Genomic DNA, 19,445 nt, shown 5'->3' on the forward strand with positions numbered 1-19,445 from the left:
TATTCATTATACATAGCACATACAGTACGTATTTTGAAAATGCATGTATAAATTTATATTCATATTATTTATATATAAATATATTTCATTAATAAACATAATATTTTTCTTAAATATATACATGCATGTCCTTGTATTTATATATACATAATAAATATAAAGAGCACACACACATATATTATGTAAACAAAAACTTCTATTTTGGATATGATTAATCGCGATTAATCATTTGAGACAGCACTAATATAATTTGTAAAAAAGTCAACTATATATTCCAGTTGGACAGCATGAAGTTTTTATAATCTTCAAAGGGTTTGATGCAAATCACAACTCAGTATTTATATAAAAGCAGCTTTATTTAGGAAAACATTGTAAAAAATAAGATAAAGATAAGACTTTGACAAGAGACATTCAAAATGTCAGTAGTGCCCTCAGCTTTAACAGTAATGCACAAAGCCTCAGTGTTTCTTGGTAAGCGAGTCTGACGGCAGGTTGTGTTTCTGTGCTCTCCTGCTGCCCAGCAGACAGACGGAAACCCGCTTCATTCTGGCCTGTGCACTTCTCAGCAAAGCATCTCTTTACATAAACAGGATCACTTCCCTTGTCACATAAAAGATCACTTTTCTGAATTGTGAAAATGATAACAATCAAAGGGACCCATGGTACAAAGTACGGTTAACACAGCAGTGAAAAAGAACAAAGATGCTGGTTTGTGTGAATGTGTGGTGATGTTCTGACACATGCAATTTTATATAAACATTCCTGGTCTTATTGTGTATGTTATTCCATTTGTCTTCTTCTCTTATCAAAGTTTAATAACTTGCTTGCCCTCTAAAACAACTTTTCCTTTTTTCTGACATTAGAAAACCTTCCCTCAAAACATCTGACCGCATTGCAGTATATACACATACTTTTCATAATGCAATCTATTCCTACCCTTCATTTTTCCACGTTCAATACTGTTTCACTCAGAAATACAAAAGCAGACAGATATGGAGGGTTTGGATTCCCTCTGCACTGTATAGTAATGTCTTGTCTCGTTAAAAGCCACAAAATAAAAGATATAAACAATATTCAAGGGAACCACACAAAATGCGAAGCTCAGGAGAGTGATCTGAATGTTTTTTTGAAAGCTAGCTTTTTTCTTTTTCAAGTTAGTTATTCCTTGGGACAGCCCTCAAACGCAGCCCGTCTCGAAGAGCTTGAGCAGTTCTTTGCAGTCTGGGTCGATGAGGTCTGCCGGTTTCTCCCCATTTTCATTCTCAGCCTCCACACTGGCACCCAGAGAGAGAAGGTACCTGAAGGAGGAATTGCATTTTACATTTTAATGCGATTATTTTTAGACAAACATTAACAATCTGATAATATACCTCTGAAAAAAGAAGTACACTTTGACAAACAATAAAAACAAAAAGAGATAGAGAACATATTACAGAAATAATATGTTTCAGTTCAACTGAAATTATGTTTTTGGACACTTAATTGATGTGAACCGCAATTAAATGAACATTAAATTTTTTAAGTGAGCTGAACTTTAAGAGTGCTTATTTGTTACTCTTATAAACAGGACGTTTCCGTAATTAAATTTTTACTTCTGTTGTCGACACATGAAATCAAGTAAGAATATGAAAAAGTTTAGGAATAGGAATGATGTCCCAATCTTGTCTAATACAGGCTTCTAGTTGCTCAAATGTCTTGTTGCATCTTCCTCTTTATGATGCACCAAATGTTCTCTATGGGTGAAATATCTGGACTGCAGGCTGGCCATTTCAGTACCCGGATCCTTCTTCCACGCAGCTATGAAGTTGTAATTGATGCAGTATGTATTCTGGCATTTTCATGTTGAAAAATGCAAGGTCTTCCCTGAAGGAGACAACGTTTGGATGGGAGCATATGTTGTTCTAGAACTTGGATATACCTTTCAGCATTGATGGTGCTCATCTTTCCAGATGTGTAAGCTGCCCATGCCACACGCACTCATGCAACCCCATACCATCAGAGATGCAGGCTTCTGAACTGAGCGCTGATAACAACATGTGTTGTCCTTGTCCTCTTTAGTCTGGATGACATGACACCCAAGTTTTCCAAAAATAACTTCAAATTTTGATTCGTCTGACCACAGAACAGTTTTCCACTTTGCCACAGTCCATTTTAAATGAGCCTTGGCCCAGAGAAAACACCTGCACTCCTGGATCCTGTTTAGATATGGCTTCTTTTTTTTACCTTTAGAGATTTAGCCGGCAACGGCGAATGGCTCGGTAAATTGTGTTCACCGACAATGTTTTCTGGAAGTATCCCTGAGCCCATGTTGTGATTTCCATTACAGTATCATTCCTGTATGTGATGCAGTGCCGTCTAAAGGCCCGAAGATCACAGTCATCCAGTATGGTTTTCCGGCCTTGACCCTTACGCACAGAGACTGTTCCAGATTCTCTGAATCTTTGGATGATATTATGCACTGTGGATGATGATAACTTTAAACTAAATCTTGACTCTAAATCTTGACTTCTGAGATACACTACTGAGAGGCACTTTTTATACCCAATCATGTTGCCAATTGACCTAATTCGAACTGATTGCACTATATTTTCACTTTTTTTATTTTATATAAATCATTTTCTAACTGTTTTTAAATTGACGTTTTAATCATTTTAAAAGTTTTAAAATTGCTTGTTTTATTTTTTTTCTTATTTTTCATAATTATTTTACTTTCTTTGATGTAAAACACATTGAATTACCATTGTGTATGAAATGTGCTATATAAATAAACTTGCCTTGCCTAATAATTTGAAAATTGGTCATCCAGCTGTTCCTTATATGTACATTTAACTTTTCCGGCCTCTTATTGCTACCTGTCCCAACTTTTTTGGAATGTGTATCTTTCATGAAATCCAAAGTGAGCCAGTATTTGGCATGACATTTCAAAATGTCTCACTTTCAACAATTTATATGTTATCTGTATTCTATTGTGAATAAAATATAAGTTTATGAGATTTGTAAAATATTCCATTCCTTTTTTGCTCACAATTTGTACAGTGTCCCAACTTTTTTGGAATCGGGTTTGTATAATTAATGGCTTTGTTGTCCCAACCCAGTACTGCTCACAATAAAAATATAGGTAAATTAAATAAAAAATGTACCACTTTACCCAATATAATACTATTAGCTTATCAACATTCAAAACTCTGTTGAAATCAGTTGAGAATCAGGTCTCTCAGAAGTGTCTTATAAAGAGTTTGTTCTCACCGTGCAATCTCAGGATAACCGTCGCTGCATGCCATGTGCAGTGGTGTCCAGCCGTTCTCATCCCTCTGGTGAACGTCAGCTCCATACTTTATCAGGAGCTTCACACACTCCAGGTTTCCTGAGAGCACGGCTTCATGGAGTGCAGCCATTCCTGAAAAAAAAAAACTGATTTCGTTAAGGTGGGCAGTTCAGTTTCTCTTTCCAGATAGCAGTGAAATTAAACCTTTTACAGAAAATACCTTAGGCTCAGACAGATGCCATATGCTTAAAAAGACAAATAAAAAACTATTTATTTTTCCATTTTCAAAGTTTAGAGTGTAATTCCTCTGCCATACCAAACACAATCCTAAAATAATCCCCTAAATTGTCTATAATTTGTAACATGCCACTATCCATTTATGTTCGGTACTGCCCTAGTAATAAACAGTGTTAAGGAAAGGTACTTTTAAAAGTAATAAAGTGTCCCTTCCTAAAAAATAGCTGATTATGTTACATAATTACTTTTTATGGAAAGTAATGCGTTATGTTACTTTTTATATCTGGACAGGGCTTGCTTGATTGTTTTTAATACAAAAAAGTTATATTTTGTGGCAAACGTAGAAGCCCTTTCACGCCAAAAGTGAAATTAACAAGCCAGTAAAACTGAAAATTCTTTCAAAAGCACACTTTAGCAATAAAAATAAATAGTATTTATCTAGAGTATTTTTTGCTTATTAGCATGTTTGAATTCGATCATCGGAGGTCAGCAGCAAAGACATTGGTTAATAATTTGGGATTAAATATATACAACGATATTTCTGGTATTTAACATTTAATTATTGCAAGTGTGTATCATAGTCAGAGTTTTATTTAACAGTTTTTATGCATTTTGAGGAACATTGAATCTGTTTTTTTGAGAGTGAGATGCATTCATTTATTTTCACATTTATTCTAGAACTACAGAAACCTTTTACTCACGATTTCTTTCATCGTGGGGACAGGAGAGCTGTCAATCAATACATGTGGCATTACCTACTTGAAAAAGTAAATTATATTTTTCTGTATATTAAACACTCATAGTTACTCAAAAAAGGTAGTCTGATTATGTAACTCGTGTTACTTGTAATAGGTTACTTGCATTACCCCCAACATTGGTGACAAACTGTTATTCCCCGTAAGCTCATTTTTTTGTATTTTTTTTAGGAATATTCGGCTACTTTTAAAAAGATATCCAAGGAGTAACATGCTTTATATCAGCATCTGCTAAAAGAGGCTAATGGTGTTTTAAAGTCCTCCGGGAAAGTTTGTATTAATGAAATGTAATTAAAATGTCAAGTTCATACGAATAACTTTGGAGCAAAATAGTGATGTAGAGGTTAATGTTGTGTAGAAGACTTCCTAGAAAGTTTGCATTTATGAAATGTCATAATTATGATGTCAAGTGCATACGAATGACTTTGGTTAGAGCAAAATGGTGACATACATTTTGTGCCTGAAATTCAACAAGATATTTTGAACATGAATTCAAAATGTGCATTATAAATGTACATTATATATTCATTATTACCAATTGTAGTTCGACAATACTATGGTATTCTGTACATGCAAGTAAGTTTTATTGTAAATTAAAAAATGAATAAATATATAATTTGAACAAATTTACCATCAAAACAGATACTGCATCTATTGCATGTTTTTCCACTGACTGGCCTCCAAGAAAACTTTCCTGCTCGTAAGCCTATAACTTTATTGTGTTCATGTGCAATTAACTCATACATGTTATCTTTCCAACATGACTTAAATGCACCATAACTGCTGAAGGTTAACCCCCCATTGGCCCGGCCTCAACATCCAACGATTAGTTAATCCAAAAGTTGACATGTCAGACTGCTATGTTTGATCTATGTTTTTTTAAACCTGCAATAAAGCCAAAGAGTTTACACTTTACAGGGATTTGACCTACAAATGGTTTACTTCATTTCAACACGCTGAAATATGCTTGGACTGATGACTGTAGATTAAACAAGTGAATAAATTCGTTTGCACTCTGTGTGAAAGGTGAGGTTCACTCACCAGAATGGAAGATGGTGTCCAGACGCACTTTCCTCGCCCTCATAAACCGACCGATCTGTTCCAGCTCACTGTGCCGGACCAAATCCTGGAATACAACATCGTTTGTGAAGCGCACGGCCCGGGCGGGTTTGAGGGCTACAGTAGGAGTAAGCTGTACGCTTGTCCGAGCTGAGCTACTCTGCCGGGACGCCTTGCTATAGATGGGGGTGTAAGTGGAGGTGGGCTTGTATGCAGGCGTGTAAGCCGGTGGAGTGTAGTATGATGGCGTGTGGAGTGTAGTCGGGCTGTACTTTGTGGAACTGTAGTATCCAGGCGAGTACGAGCTGCTGGAGTAGTGTGACGGTGTGTATTGTGTGGAGGTGTAGTGTGTGCCGGAGCGTGTGTACTGTGACACCGGGTACTGGCAGCTGTACTTCATTCCCGCAGACGCCACGGCTTTGCCTCCCCCCCTCGGCTCTAGGCTCAAGAGGAGGACACTCTGAAACTCAAGTCAAGCTCCACGCAAGAGTAAAATCCTGTTTTGGGGAAGATCTTGAACCTTGACTTTGGGTTCACACTGTCTTCAGTTTTTACAATCCGCTTCAAGTCCAAATTAATGTAGCTTTTCCAGAGGAAACTGTTCCTTATTGGTGGGAATTTTTTTGGTTAGTTTATCTGTCCCATTACCACTTGTTTCATCAACTTTATTTGCACAGTCTGTACAGTCTGCTCTTTTGAGAGTGAAGGTTAAAGCAGGGTCCTATATACCCTTTCTAGGGTTATTTTGGGGAAGTCATCCCTTGTATCGAGTGACAGTGATGTAACTCCTCCCACCGTACTTTCACATGCATTCAAGTTTTGACTCCGCCCCCTCATAAAGATCTGTGACAGCACCAGCGAATGTCCCCTGAGCAACCTGCAGTGTCTCTTTCGAAAAAACACGGACAATGTGTGTTTGCCACATAAATGAGCTCATCCTTGATCATGTGACTGAACACATGGGCAACAGCTGAAGAGAATGAGCGTTTCAGGATAGGAGCTTCACTCTAAGACCTGAAAGAGATCTGATCTTTCTATAACATTTTAAAGTAATATAAATCATGTCGATCGTAGGGTTTGGACATCAATACAGCTTAGAGAACACAGTGCACTGATTCTTGAACACAGACAAAACAAGCTACAGGGCTGAAAAAAACTTTTGGGGGGTTGATGTGCCAACAAGTATTGAGAATGAATGAATGGAGGAATAATAAAAACAATAATAATTCTAAAAGTAGAAAAGATATTTGGAAGTATATGACTCCAAATGCAACCCAAGTAATCATATTTTGCCTATAACACATAAAAAAAATAAAAAAAGTTCTGATGTTGTTTGCTTTTTTAGTGTCTAGTTGAACTATCTCACTATGCTTATAATCGATTTAAATGATTCTCAGTTGAAGCTCACGCATATATATTAGGCTGAAACCGGTTTGTTTCCACACAGGAACATCACAAAGCATTATATGATGCACCAGAAAGCACACACAGACAGCACTTTATTGAAATATAAAGCTCAAACAAGAATCTAAGTGAGCTGTGAGCTGTGCCAGTGCATTGATGCTGTCTAGTGCAGGGTCAGACGGCTGTAAATTAGGCCTGCTAAATTTATCATCGCCCTCAGAATTGAATCAAGTAGGTCATATGGTTGTACTTTTCGATTTCAGTCGGATCATTGATTCTATTTCTGTATGTCATGATGGGACATTCAAAGCCCAGACAAGCTGCTTTAGCCATCCTACATGAGGAATTCATTATGTAATAATGTGGTTAAATACATTTTAATTTAAATGTATTTCTAGGATTAATAGAATGAATACATCAAGAATATAGTAAATACATTTACGTAGTTACATGTTATTTGTACTTAATAGTAAGTTATGCATAGTTACAAGTAACCGTCTTTACCCAATACAGTATAGTAGGTCATTAAGATGATATGATAATTAAGATTAAAGATTCGATTTTTATATAATAAATATTATTTACCATTTGCTTAATTGAATAATTTACCTCAAAATTGATGTCTTTATTATTAACAGAGTTTCCTGTCGCCGTATGACTTTATTTCTTCTGTGAAACACAAAATAAGTTCCATAGTGTAAAATGTATACATTGTGTGCACTGCCTGTGAAGTTTCAGAAACATAAAAAAGCAACATAAAGTTACCATAAATATATTTTAAAAATATATGTGCTCTTTTGTGTTATATTCTATAGTCCTACAATATCTTAATGAGGAACAGTCCATTGTTGTTTAAGTACAACTGAGATATATATTTTTAGTTTAAGTTTTAATTAAGTACAAAACCTTAACAGACTGAAATTTAAGTTGCAATTCACTGCAAAAGTAGCTCTTTAATCTCATCTACATATTCAGTCTCTTGATTGGTTGCAACTTTTGTGAGAACCAATGGAGTCTGGCATCCACTTGGCATGACAAGTCTTTCTACAAAAAGTTTGGTTATGGAGAAGTGCAAATTTCAAAGAAGTCGAAGAATACATTAGGTGCATGTCCATTACAAATTTGCACAAAAACAAAAAACAAAAAAAAAAACATCGCAATATTTCATAAATTAAATGATGCTGTTTCCATTAGCTGATGTTACACAATTTTTACTCTTGCAATAAGTAATGGTGACATATGTTGGTAAGTTTATGTTTATTGTAGCCATAGCACTATTAGTTTTGATTGAAGGAGACGTGTGCCTGTATCTTTAGCAAGGCAGCATGTAAAGCCACTTCTGGGATGCTGGTAGAGTGGTGTGTAAATAAGGGGTTACCCATCCAAGCATTAATGGCAAGGAAAGCCACTCATGCTTGAGAGCATCCATGTGTTTCTTGGAGGTTATAGTACATTAAAAATGATCATGTGATTTTTTTTCGTGCGCCATATGTGAAATGTGAAAAAAAAAAAAACGTTGCCATAGCAGTTTTGGGATATAATGCTTTTTCGAATTGCCTGAAAAACCACTTAATCTAAGTGTAATCACTTTTTTTGCAATATATTGGTAATTCGCGAAATTGACGTGTTTCCATTAGGTGTGTTTCAATTTTTGCAATTTGAATGTTAATATTAACCCAGCTAATGATGAAGCGGAGGGAATGATTTTTAATAAAAAGCTGTTGTATGGCTTCATAAGACTTGCATGGACAGGTTGTTTGTGATGTTTTTTTCTGAAACCCCAGATCAATATGTACTTCGACTGAGCAGCTCAGATTTCCGCCTAACGCCTCCTTTTGAATAAATTCCACACATCCAGTCATATACTGCCATTTTATTTTCTCTTTTTAATTCAACCCTGATTTCTTCTTCTTGACCTTCAAGCACTTGAAAAGGTCAGACAGTTGTACGTGCCTGCTCTCAGATAGCTGGTCTGTGTTCTGAACAGTCATTTGTGTGTTTTCACCGTCCTCTGATCCTCAGTTCTGACCGCTGCAGCTGTCCTAACGGGAGCGTCTGAGCTGCTTCCATCTGAATTTCAAAGGCCTTGGTTTCAGGCTGCAGCATTTCACAGGAGGTGTCGTCCAGCCAAGAGAAATAGCAAGGACATAATCCATCTCAGCTCATATTATCAACACTATTATGACCTGAAAAGGACGCGACCAGCATGCAATAATATCAGTTATTGGGACGTCTCTATGCCAACACCTCTAAGGACGAATTTGAAGATATGATATGATACACATTGCAGTGAATATATCACTATACCTCATCCTACATTGTGTAGACTGGAGAGCCACCTCTCTTGTGTCATTCACATTTGACTACTCATCTTGTGTGTTTCTGAGAAATCCCAGTTTTGACAGCCTACCATTTCTCAATTTCCTTTTCTTTTCCTCTTGCACCGATCCAGTTTCAATCCTTTCGATATTCTGAGGCCTTTTAAAGAAGGAGTTTGCTTATATAACATTCGGTCTATTTCTATAACTTTTTTCTGGCTGCTGACAGTATATTCTGATTTATGGAGTGATAAAAACCTTTAACTCCACTATGTTGGCCAACAAAATAAAACAAGAACTTTAAACCTGGCTTTATAGAGTAGATTTCTGAAATTGAATACAAATGAGTGCCTACTTAATTAGACAATGCCTGCTTTGCATTTTTTAAGCATACCATTTCAGAAAAATGAAAATACAAAACCACTGTCTTGATGCAGTGTGATTAATCAACTGGGAAACTTATGGTGACATATGTTGTTTACATTTATACCATATTCAACTGTAGTGTGGAAACACTTTATTTAAAAAAACGATTGACCCTTTGCAAGGAGTTTGACTGACAGGCGATCTGACCAATCATAACCCAGAGTCTACCATTTTTTCTGACAAACAACCCCAGACGATAGAGTTAAAAATGCTGTGTATTGATGTCCTTCTGATGTTCATTCATGTTTATTGTGTGCTATAATAACTAGTCAAGAGGAAGAGATTATTGGTTCATCGCTACAGTTTTTTATTTCTTTAAAAAATGACAAAATTAAAGACCTGAGACTTTGTTTTATACCTAAAGTAAACTGCTCTGCAGTTTTTCTCTATGATGTACATTTTATATTTATATTTTTCACTGCGTGAGAACATGATATGTGGCCTGAGAGTGCCATTGCTTGTTAGACATAGCAACAGTAACTAAGGGGGGCAGGTCTTTGTGAAGAGTAAATCATCACTATTAACTAGTTGCTTATTAGTATGCATACTACTAGCATATTGGCTGTTTATAAGTACTTATAAAGCACACATTAATGTCTTATTACTTCATGTCCATATTTTAGGTTCCTTAATCCATACTTACATACTTACGATACTTACATTTAACAACTACCTTACTAACTATTAATGAGCATCAAATTAGGAGTTTATTGAGGCAAAAGTCATAGTTAATACTTAGTTAATAGTGAGAATCGCTCCCCAAGCTCGAGTGTGACCTGTAATGTCTTTCTGTCAATGGCCAAAGTATCAAAAAGTGCAATATATATTGGTATATAACTGTTTGAAGTTTTTTTGAAGTACAAGTGGCTCAGAGCTAAAGTCTAAACACAGGCCCACAGTTGAGGAGAAAATGAACAGGATTGGCTGGAAGGGATCGTTTCTTGATACATTGCATGATGTGACCTCTCATGTGATGGGGTCAACGGTGCAAATGAAGGATGTTAAACATAGCACAGCAGTCCTACACCACACACTCCCACACGTACACTGCTTCATAGTGTACGTGATACACACTTCACAAACAAAGAAAGCAGAGAACTCCTACACTACACCAAGTGTTGCATCATATCACCCCCATGTTGAGTGTCTCTTGCTCTTTCGCTCTCTGTATAAAACATTTAAAACATTCATACAACATTTAAAATATTCAGTAGTGAGCAGGGCCAGGATTTTCTTTGCTTATTTTAGGTTTAAAATCTACTAGATGGATTTAACCGTTACCTTTTTTACGTCTCTAAACAGGAGGATATCAGTAATATTTCAAAGAAAAAAATAATACTTTTATACAGCAAGGATACATTAAATTGATCAAAAGGGGCAGTAAATAATTTATAGTGTTACAAAAGATTTCTGTTAAAAATGACTTTCTATTTATCAGTGCATCAATGAAAAAAAAAGTACCACAGTTTCCAGAAAAATATTGAGCAGCCAAAACTATTTTCAACATTGTCAATAACGAGAAATGTTTCTTAAGTAGCAAATCAGCATATAAGAATGATTTCTGAAGGATCATGTGACACTGAAGACTGGCGTGATGATGCTGAAAATTTAGCTTTATTTCACAGGAATAAATGACATTTTATAGCAACACTATGAAGTTTTTCGAACTTAAAACAATGTGAACAGAACCATGAGTAAGCTCCTTAAAGGCCTTGAGTTCATCACCAAAATTATTACTATATTAGAAAACAGTGATTTGAAACACTAATCAAATTTCACAATCTAAGTGCTTTTACTTTATTTTTTTTTAATCAAATAAATACAAACTTGATGAGCATTAGAGATTCAAAAACATCACTTCTGCAATTTAGATTTGATAAAGGTTATTAAGACAAACCTATTTATAATACCAGTTATAAAATGAATATAAAGACATAATAAGAGCATGAATGTCCATTTTGTATTGTATTCATGTTTACTTCACTTTACATTAAAATGACACCATTGGTAATTAAATGTGCAATCAAATTAGCCAAAATAGAAGAGGTGTGGAAATACCTGCATTGATTAAACTCACTCAATATATACTGATATCGAACATTTATGAAATTAATATGTGCTTGTGTTTTATGACACACATATAATGTAAGCCCATATGAGATTGGGTTAAAGCTAGTAATTAGAAGACTGCTAGTTCACCACCGAATAAATGAATTAGACTCAGTTCACCATCTGCTACAGTAAATGATTATTGACTTATGATTTTGTTGACCATATCTTCATGTGTTGAATTTATGTTCTGCTCTGACTCTGAAAAGCTTTGGTATTTGACCTCTCTGCCTCTTTGGCTGCAGTGTCAGTCCTGCTGTCGCTCCGTTAGATTTGCTACATGCTCAGTGCTTTACCATAGAAGGCCCGATGATGCGGCTGTCAGGTATTGCGGTATTAGGTGCACTGCTGTAAACATAGTGTTGTGTTTAAACACAGCTAAGACTACAAGCATTATAACCTGGCAAAACCGCTTATCCTTGTTCAGGTGTTTGCTAGTGCCGATTTTCAGTAATGATTTGATAGAGTAGTGCTTTATATGCAAAGATTACTTTAAACTAGCAGTCACTATATTAAATATAGAATTTTAAATAAAAATATTAATGGGACTTAAGTTTAAAAATAAATACTATTTTAATTGAAATCACTTGATCCCCCTGCCAATATAAATTCTGAAAGAATTGAGCGTATATTTAGATTGAGAATCACGCTTAATACTGTGCAAATGCATTGAATTTTGCAAAGCAGTCAAGCAATCACCTTTGACAAAGTATTCCCAAAGTATACTTTATTTAAAGTAGTAAACTTATTATGATGTCTTGACTAACCTACTAAAGCACATGCAATGTATTTGACTATAATTTCAATGTTAATGTGTTATTTGATATAAAACTTAAAGTTAATATATTTTAAATCGTCAAAATGTGCGATTACAAATATGTTTGAGTACATCATGCACAAGCTTCAATAGAAATGACATTAGAGTATATTTTAGTTTACCATAAATGCTTGTATGTAAACTCTGCAGTAACTTTAACCACTGAAAGAAAACAGAAGTAATTATGAAGATAAGTTTAAAGATGTAATTAAATGTCTCTAAAAATCACCCTAAAGTTCACTTAATTGCATTTTTATAAATGTAAACTACAATGCATTTTAATTGAACTGCAATTAACAATTAATGAAAACATGACACTTGGTACATATTTTACGAGGTGTTTGTATGAATTCAAACAACCTCACTCGTATGATTTTGTACGATTTGTCTAGACCCCAGTGATATGTAGGTTTAGGGGTAGCTTACTCGTATTATTTTGTACTAATTGAGGAACTTGAAAAATACATACAATGTATTGTACGAATTCTCACGAGTGAGGTTGTACTAATTCATATGAATTCTCCACCTCGTACTAATGTCCGTGAGATTGGATTGAAAACATTATTTTAAGTTTGCAGTATATTAAGTAAATATTTATATATATAATTTATATTTGTTAAAGAATTCTTATTCACAAATCTATTGCAAATTATAGTGAGAAATTAACCTTGTTTTGTTCATTTTTAGTGGTGGAATAACAAGCTCTGTCAAAATATCCAAGATGGCTGACGAAAGTGAGAGAAATGTTAATATTATAATTAAACCTATAAATATATTCTGTTCAATAATGAACAGTATTTACAGAAATAGGTAATCAAATACAGATTTTAAGTGGGTTTTTTTTTTTTTTTTACTATAAACTGCGCTATAAACTTCTGTGTGAATTAGAGTACCATCTTATAATGTTAGTTTAGTAACATGCTAACATCAGATGTGTTGGTTTGAAGAACATTTTAAAACCACTTTCAATCTCTCACGTGCTTCTCTTTCAGATATGATTCTTAGAAAAACAGGATTTGCGGATTTTCACTTTGATCTTTGGACCATAAACACCACCGAGGATGCGAGAGGGGTTTAGATCAAGACCCTCGAACAGATTCTGGCAGTATAAAAGAGTATAGCCCATGTCTATATCAGGGTTCAGTAATCCACTGACTAAAAGAAGCGGCTAATCACCCTGCTGCGATGGCTGACCGCTGTAAAGACATAGGAGACGCAGTGCTAGCATGTGGTCTTTAGCAAAAGTCTACTCTGAAAGCTAGCCTTCAGCACGTGTCATGAGACAGATATTGAATTTTTTTGTTTGTTTTAGCAGCTGCATTTAAGATCTTGGTGCTATGAACTTTAGAGTAGAATGAACCATGCTGAAAAAAAACTTGCAATTCCCACAAAAAATAAGTGTAAGTTCTGGCATGATTTGCTTCATGTAATTTTATTTTTATTAGATTTTTTTTTTACATTTTACAAATAACCCCCTGGTGTGCTGAATGTAAGACTATAAAGCCTTTAACAGACTGGAGAGCTGACAGATAGTAATGCCCTGGCCGCTGTGGCCTGTTATCTGTGAGAAGTTTCCAGGCTTAAACCGAGCTTTGCACTCAGCAAAACAAGACTTTTCCACACCTGGCTCTGGTTGCACGGAATAGACACATGGATGCCATTCCAGAGACTGTAGAGTTGCCCTGCTTTTAGTCACCAGCACATGTTTTCCATCGAGCTTCCTGTTGCATGTCAAAAAAAAAAGAAATAAAAAAAAAAAAGAACAATTTCTAAAGTAATAATACATTTTGGACAAAATTGCTTGGTTGGGCTCGGTTAAGTTGCAGACTGAATAAGTTTATTAAACTTGTATTAAAGAGGATAAAAGTTGTCCTGATTTTTTTAAAATGGATTTTCGCTGAGCCAACACGATAAAACAAGTCATGTCAATATTTTTGTTTTACAGTGTTCATCTGCGTTAAATGTGGATAATATGAAATAATGTGGTATAAAATGGCATTATTTTATCAACTGTATCCATCTTTCTGTTGGATATAAGTGTTTATAGTAACACTAGTACTTATTTAAGACACTATGTCATGCACGAAATACGCAATACGTAAGACACCAAACATTTAAAGTAGTATGAACAGATGATTTCCTGGAACTGAAACTAAGTCTATAGAATTAGTGCAGGTTCTCCAGGGGCTGTTCAAATTGGGGCACAGTTTAGCTCAGATGGCAGATGTGAAGCTTAATGGTGGAGTGTAGCAAAAATAGGCCACAAGACAGTGATTTACCCATGCTTCTCTCACCCTCCTTGCCCGGTGCGTGAAAGAAAAAGTCCCTTCTCCTCTGACCATTTAACCCCTGCTGAAAAAAACAGCACTAGAATGGGATGTTGCTGTGCTGATGACCTAGCCATGTTTCTTAACTAGTTTAACCAGAAATCCTTTCTTGATCAACCAGTTTTAGCAGAAAGGTTAAGTTGGTACACACCATGCCGATAATGGTCCACCAGCATATTCAGCACCAAACCAGCATAAACTGGCCTGCACCAGCAATAACCTCTGGCCAATAAGTTTCAACCGAAAGGCCATTCTGAGCTGGATTTCTTGCACAAACAACAAACTTGCTGCTTAACTACCATACTACAATCCACCACTGGAAAAATTATCTAGCTAGCCATTACAGTTTCCTAAAGCTGAATGGTCGCAGATCTATCCAATGACATTAATGACATGGTAACAAACATAGAATCTGAAGACTGATTTGTTACTTTTCATTTATCTTTTGTGTTACTTTACTTCTAAATTTGATTTAGTTGCGGTTTCCCTATCATATTACACTACTCTATATAGAGTGCTGCAGTGACTGGCATCACACTGGTTCCCTCAACAAAAACCTTATAGGATTTTTCCATTGGCTTTTGGATTTTTGGAAGAAAATAAGCTCTGTGACCAACAAGAAAATGAACTTTAGAAATGAACACAACATTTACTAAATTTAAAGCCTAAATACAATCAGAAGAAAAATGCTGAATGTAGACTATAGAGAACTACACCATGTCACATGACAATGCTCAACTCTTTCATGTCAAGTGCGTGTCTGTTAGAATAGTTTTTTTAGAATAGTTATCCAGCTAGAGTAATTCGCAAAAGCACAATATGTGAACCTACACGTTATGCGACTAAGGAATGCTTTGTGTCATAGAACAAAGCATGAAAATATAAATATACAAAAATACAACACTCCTGCAGCTCTCTATTACACCACATATGAACATGTGCTCCCTTCAAAATTCTTTCTCTAACTAGAATATATATATATATAAAATAAGAAATTAGTTTTTATATGGAATGAAAGATTGCATATTTGCATGTTCCATTTCCAACTACAGGTTGAGAGCTGTAGATCCAAACACACAACTTTGCGAAGTACGTTTTTGGGAAATACCAAATCATCGAACTCTGTTCATAAAAGGCTGAACTTGTTAACAATACTTTTGTAAAACACACTCCAAGTCGACTAGCTGGACTGCATGCCATGATGGAAATTCAGGCTGTTCTTGTAGCAGGGTTAACACTCTTAGCTCATGCTGGTATTATGACTGCAAGAACATCCCTGGTTCGTTCTCAGGTCCAAACACAACAAACCACAAATTAAATACAGGACGTCCACCTCAGAGAGCTTCACACATCGATTCCTTCAAAGCCTTTTATGATGTGCTTAATGGTTTGACTCTTTATTTCTCACCAGTCTATTGTTCGCCTGCGGTTTGTTTTTTGCAAATGTGAGCTGGGACGCTCTGACATTGAGCAGGTATGAAGAATGCTAGCTTGCGAATAGCCTGAAGGTCTGAGTAGAGCCATGCAGCTGTTTCAAAGTGCTGCAGGAGCATGTGTGTGGCTGACTTCATAGGGTGGGTTTTGTCAGAGCTTTGATGGTATGATTGTTTGTGTGGGGATTGAGTTCCCGATTCTAAAAATTGTGGGTGCTTTGAACGGTCACTATGTTGCTTACACAATGGGGGCATGAGTTTTACCCATATGCCCTAAGTAACCAATGAGAGAGTACGTAGTATAAAATTAAAAAAAAAAAAGAAATAAAGAAATCAGAGTAACACTCAGCAAAACAGGTTCCATATTGTAACGTACAGATGTTAGTGCTTTACACTTCACAACAGAGGATAAATGGGCATTTAAAACAGTGATCAGCCAAGAAAAGAGCTCCACTGAAAATTAGAATTTTTAAGAACTTTATTTTATAGTACATGCAGTTTCATGTATGTACAGTGTACTTACCAAATGCAGCACTGACTCATATAAGACTAGTATAACCATATGGTTCATGGTTAGGCTGTTTATGGATAGGTTCAAGGTTAACACCTAATTATTATTATTGTAAGTACTTACATTTATTTATGTAGGAAATTATTACCTTTATTCATCAAGGACAAATTTAATTGATCAAAAGTGACAACATTTATATTTGTTAATAAGATTTTTTATTTCATATAAATGTTGTCATTTTGAACATTCTATTCATTAAAGAGTCATGGACAGAATGTATCATAATTTCCACAAAAAATATGAAACAGTTTTCAACACTGACCGTATTAGGAAAATCATATTCTGATGATTTGTGAGGCATAGTGTGACACTGAAGACTGGCGATGCTGTAAAATTCAGCATTGAATCACATGAATAAATGCCAATTTAAAATGTATTCAAATAGAAAACAGTTATTTTATGTACAGTAATATATTTAACCCCCCCCCCCTATTTTTTACTGATATTTGTAAGCATAACAGACTTCTTTAAAAAAAAAAATATTAAAATCTTTCAGATCCTATATGGTTGTACACTTCATCTGTAGTGCAGTGCAAGATAACTCTCTCAAAAGACCCTCATGCAGAGACAATGGAAAAGAAATGGCCAAATATATTTAGGGATATTAACAAAATAATTATAACTCTCAGTATTTGTGAAGATACAACATGGGATACAAACATGCTTTATGTTTTAATGTTAGAAATGCAATAATGACAGGGTTGTCAAGCCTTGTCATTAACGGTAATGATCCTTTTCATAAGCAGATCAGTTTTATTCAGAATACATGCAATTTTGATCAGAGTTTAGGGTATAAACATTTCATAAACATCTGTGTATGTAAACACCCACTGTACATTGAGTACTAGTCTCAACTATAACTATTCATTTCATCCATTTGGAAAATGAATATGATCTTTAGGCTGGGTGAAGGTTAGTGAGGAGTGAACTACCCACATGAGCGCATTGCATAACACAGATATCATCTTCCGATGGATGATGGCCTATTCCAGGCTCCTTCCTGTTCTCTTATTGGGTCATCCCATCGGGAGCGTTTCGAGGAAAGTGGAAGATTATCTAAAGATGAGAGACCGGTAGAGAAAGAGATGAGCAGTGTCTGGCTGACAGGATGTTATGAGGATATTAACTGATAGTGTCACTCTAAATATGTTGGCAAACTAGGAGCTTGTTATTTTCACTTCCACTCATTTGCATGCAAATCAAAATCATACACATGGCCTTCGTTTTCTGTTACTTTCATATTTATTATTATATAAAAATCCTAGCAAAATTGGTTTAATTTTGGGTTATACAATGTGAGTTGTACCAAAAATTTGGCAAGCTTGTAAACAGTAAGCAGTTGCATAAGTCTGTCTCCTTACCATACAAATTTCACAATAACCAGATCACACAACCATTACCTATATCTTATAAGACATATCTTTAATCTTTTTTTCTTTCCATTTCTTTCCATTTAGATTCAATATTGCATTAGCATGCTGAGTATATCCTGGAAAGAGGAGCTTCTTGTCACAAGTGCAAGATATTCATAAAGTAGCATTCTGGACTAGCCCCATAAGGCAAAGTGAAAGACAACATATTCCCAGAATACATTTCACAGGGGTCAGCATGCCAATTTTAGCTTTGCAGCTAACTGCAGGTCTGGAATTCTGCACGACATCAAGTCAGGGCTCATGTTATGACCGAGTGAGAGCAAGAGAGGGACACTTTATGGCAGTAAAACAGAGGTACATTACGTTCCCCCTCCCTAAAATAAGTGCATGTCTGAGAGTGGTGAAAAGCTCAGTGTACACACTGCATATGGCTTCTGTAAACCCCGGTTTCCTTCATAAATACCTTGGGATTACTGTGTCTCCCCCAAAGGTCTATTTAACTATTGTCGCTAAAGTGGCACCCAATTATGGGACTCCCTTGTTTCATCTAGGGTAACCACAATGGGTGGCCATTGCTACTGACAACCCATGATGTCATATGATTAATGGGGAGTCATGCTGATAAGCTCCTGAGTATCACATTGGAGCCCTTCTGAGTATCACAAGCAGCTTCGCACCATCCAAGGACACGAGAAGTGTCACGAGCAAAGCAGTATTTTATGTGACACTCAAAGATAGTCTGTAAAACAAGTGCACTTTTGACCACAGACACAAAAAGAGACTTAGTTTTGCAATATTTTAAATAAAAATAAGAAAACCTTCCTTTGTTTAACATGTGCTGCTTGTAGAATCTGCAGATCTAATGTTGCATGATGGAACTATGAGTGGTTTAGTGCATCTTACATTGTGTTGCCTAAATACAAAATCTAAAGGTAACATTTATAATAAAACAATAATAACAGAGGTCCTAAAATATAACCCTGTGGAATATCATAAGGACTGCATTTAGTCCTTTTACAACAGTAATCAATCAATGTTGATAATGAAAATCCTCAGTTATTTTTTTTTTTTTTAAAGATTAATTAGATCTACATAAAAACTTTTCCTAGGGGCCACGTCAACTGCTTTTCAACTGCTATTTAAAAAGTTTGCAGAGGCTCAGTGTTTTAAAGGACACTTTTGAGTTGCTGCACTTCAAAAGTCTCTTTCCAGTGACTCTTTCATTTTCTTAAAGCAAAAAATGTCCTTCCTGTTCCTCATTAAAAAATAAATAAAAATAAAATAAAATAAATAAATAAATAAAACACACACACCAAAGAGGAAAAACAAAGAAAACCAACCAAAGGCTTGA

General features: G+C 35.5%; 1 protein-coding gene across 1 annotated transcript; it reads right to left on the minus strand.

The window, feature by feature from the left end:
- Positions 1–337: 337 nt before the first annotated feature.
- ppp1r27a (protein phosphatase 1, regulatory subunit 27a) lies at positions 338–6,026 on the minus strand. The gene is made up of 3 exons (XM_052552149.1): positions 5,299–6,026; positions 3,247–3,397; positions 338–1,298 (listed from the first exon to the last, which is right to left on the minus strand). Exons 1-3 carry the CDS (start codon positions 5,714–5,716, stop codon positions 1,178–1,180), a joined length of 690 nt encoding a protein of 229 aa, XP_052408109.1. The 5' UTR covers positions 5,717–6,026; the 3' UTR covers positions 338–1,177.
- Between the last annotated feature and the right edge of the window lie 13,419 nt (positions 6,027–19,445).

The sequence above is a fragment of the Carassius gibelio genome, chromosome B3 (assembly GCF_023724105.1).
Source record: "Carassius gibelio isolate Cgi1373 ecotype wild population from Czech Republic chromosome B3, carGib1.2-hapl.c, whole genome shotgun sequence".
Lineage (NCBI taxonomy): Eukaryota > Metazoa > Chordata > Actinopteri > Cypriniformes > Cyprinidae > Carassius > Carassius gibelio.

Excerpts from the sequence above, each read along its gene's own strand:
- ppp1r27a (XM_052552149.1), bottom strand. The coding sequence starts at position 5,716 with ATGAAGTACAGCTGCCAGTACCCGGTGTCACAGTACACACGCTCCGGC. Across the intron at positions 3,398-5,298 it reads GGACACCATCTTCCATTCTG|GAATGGCTGCACTCCATGAA; the intron begins GTGAGTGAACCT and ends TTTTTTTTTCAG. Across the intron at positions 1,299-3,246 it reads GGTTATCCTGAGATTGCACG|GTACCTTCTCTCTCTGGGTG; the intron begins GTGAGAACAAAC and ends TTCCTCCTTCAG.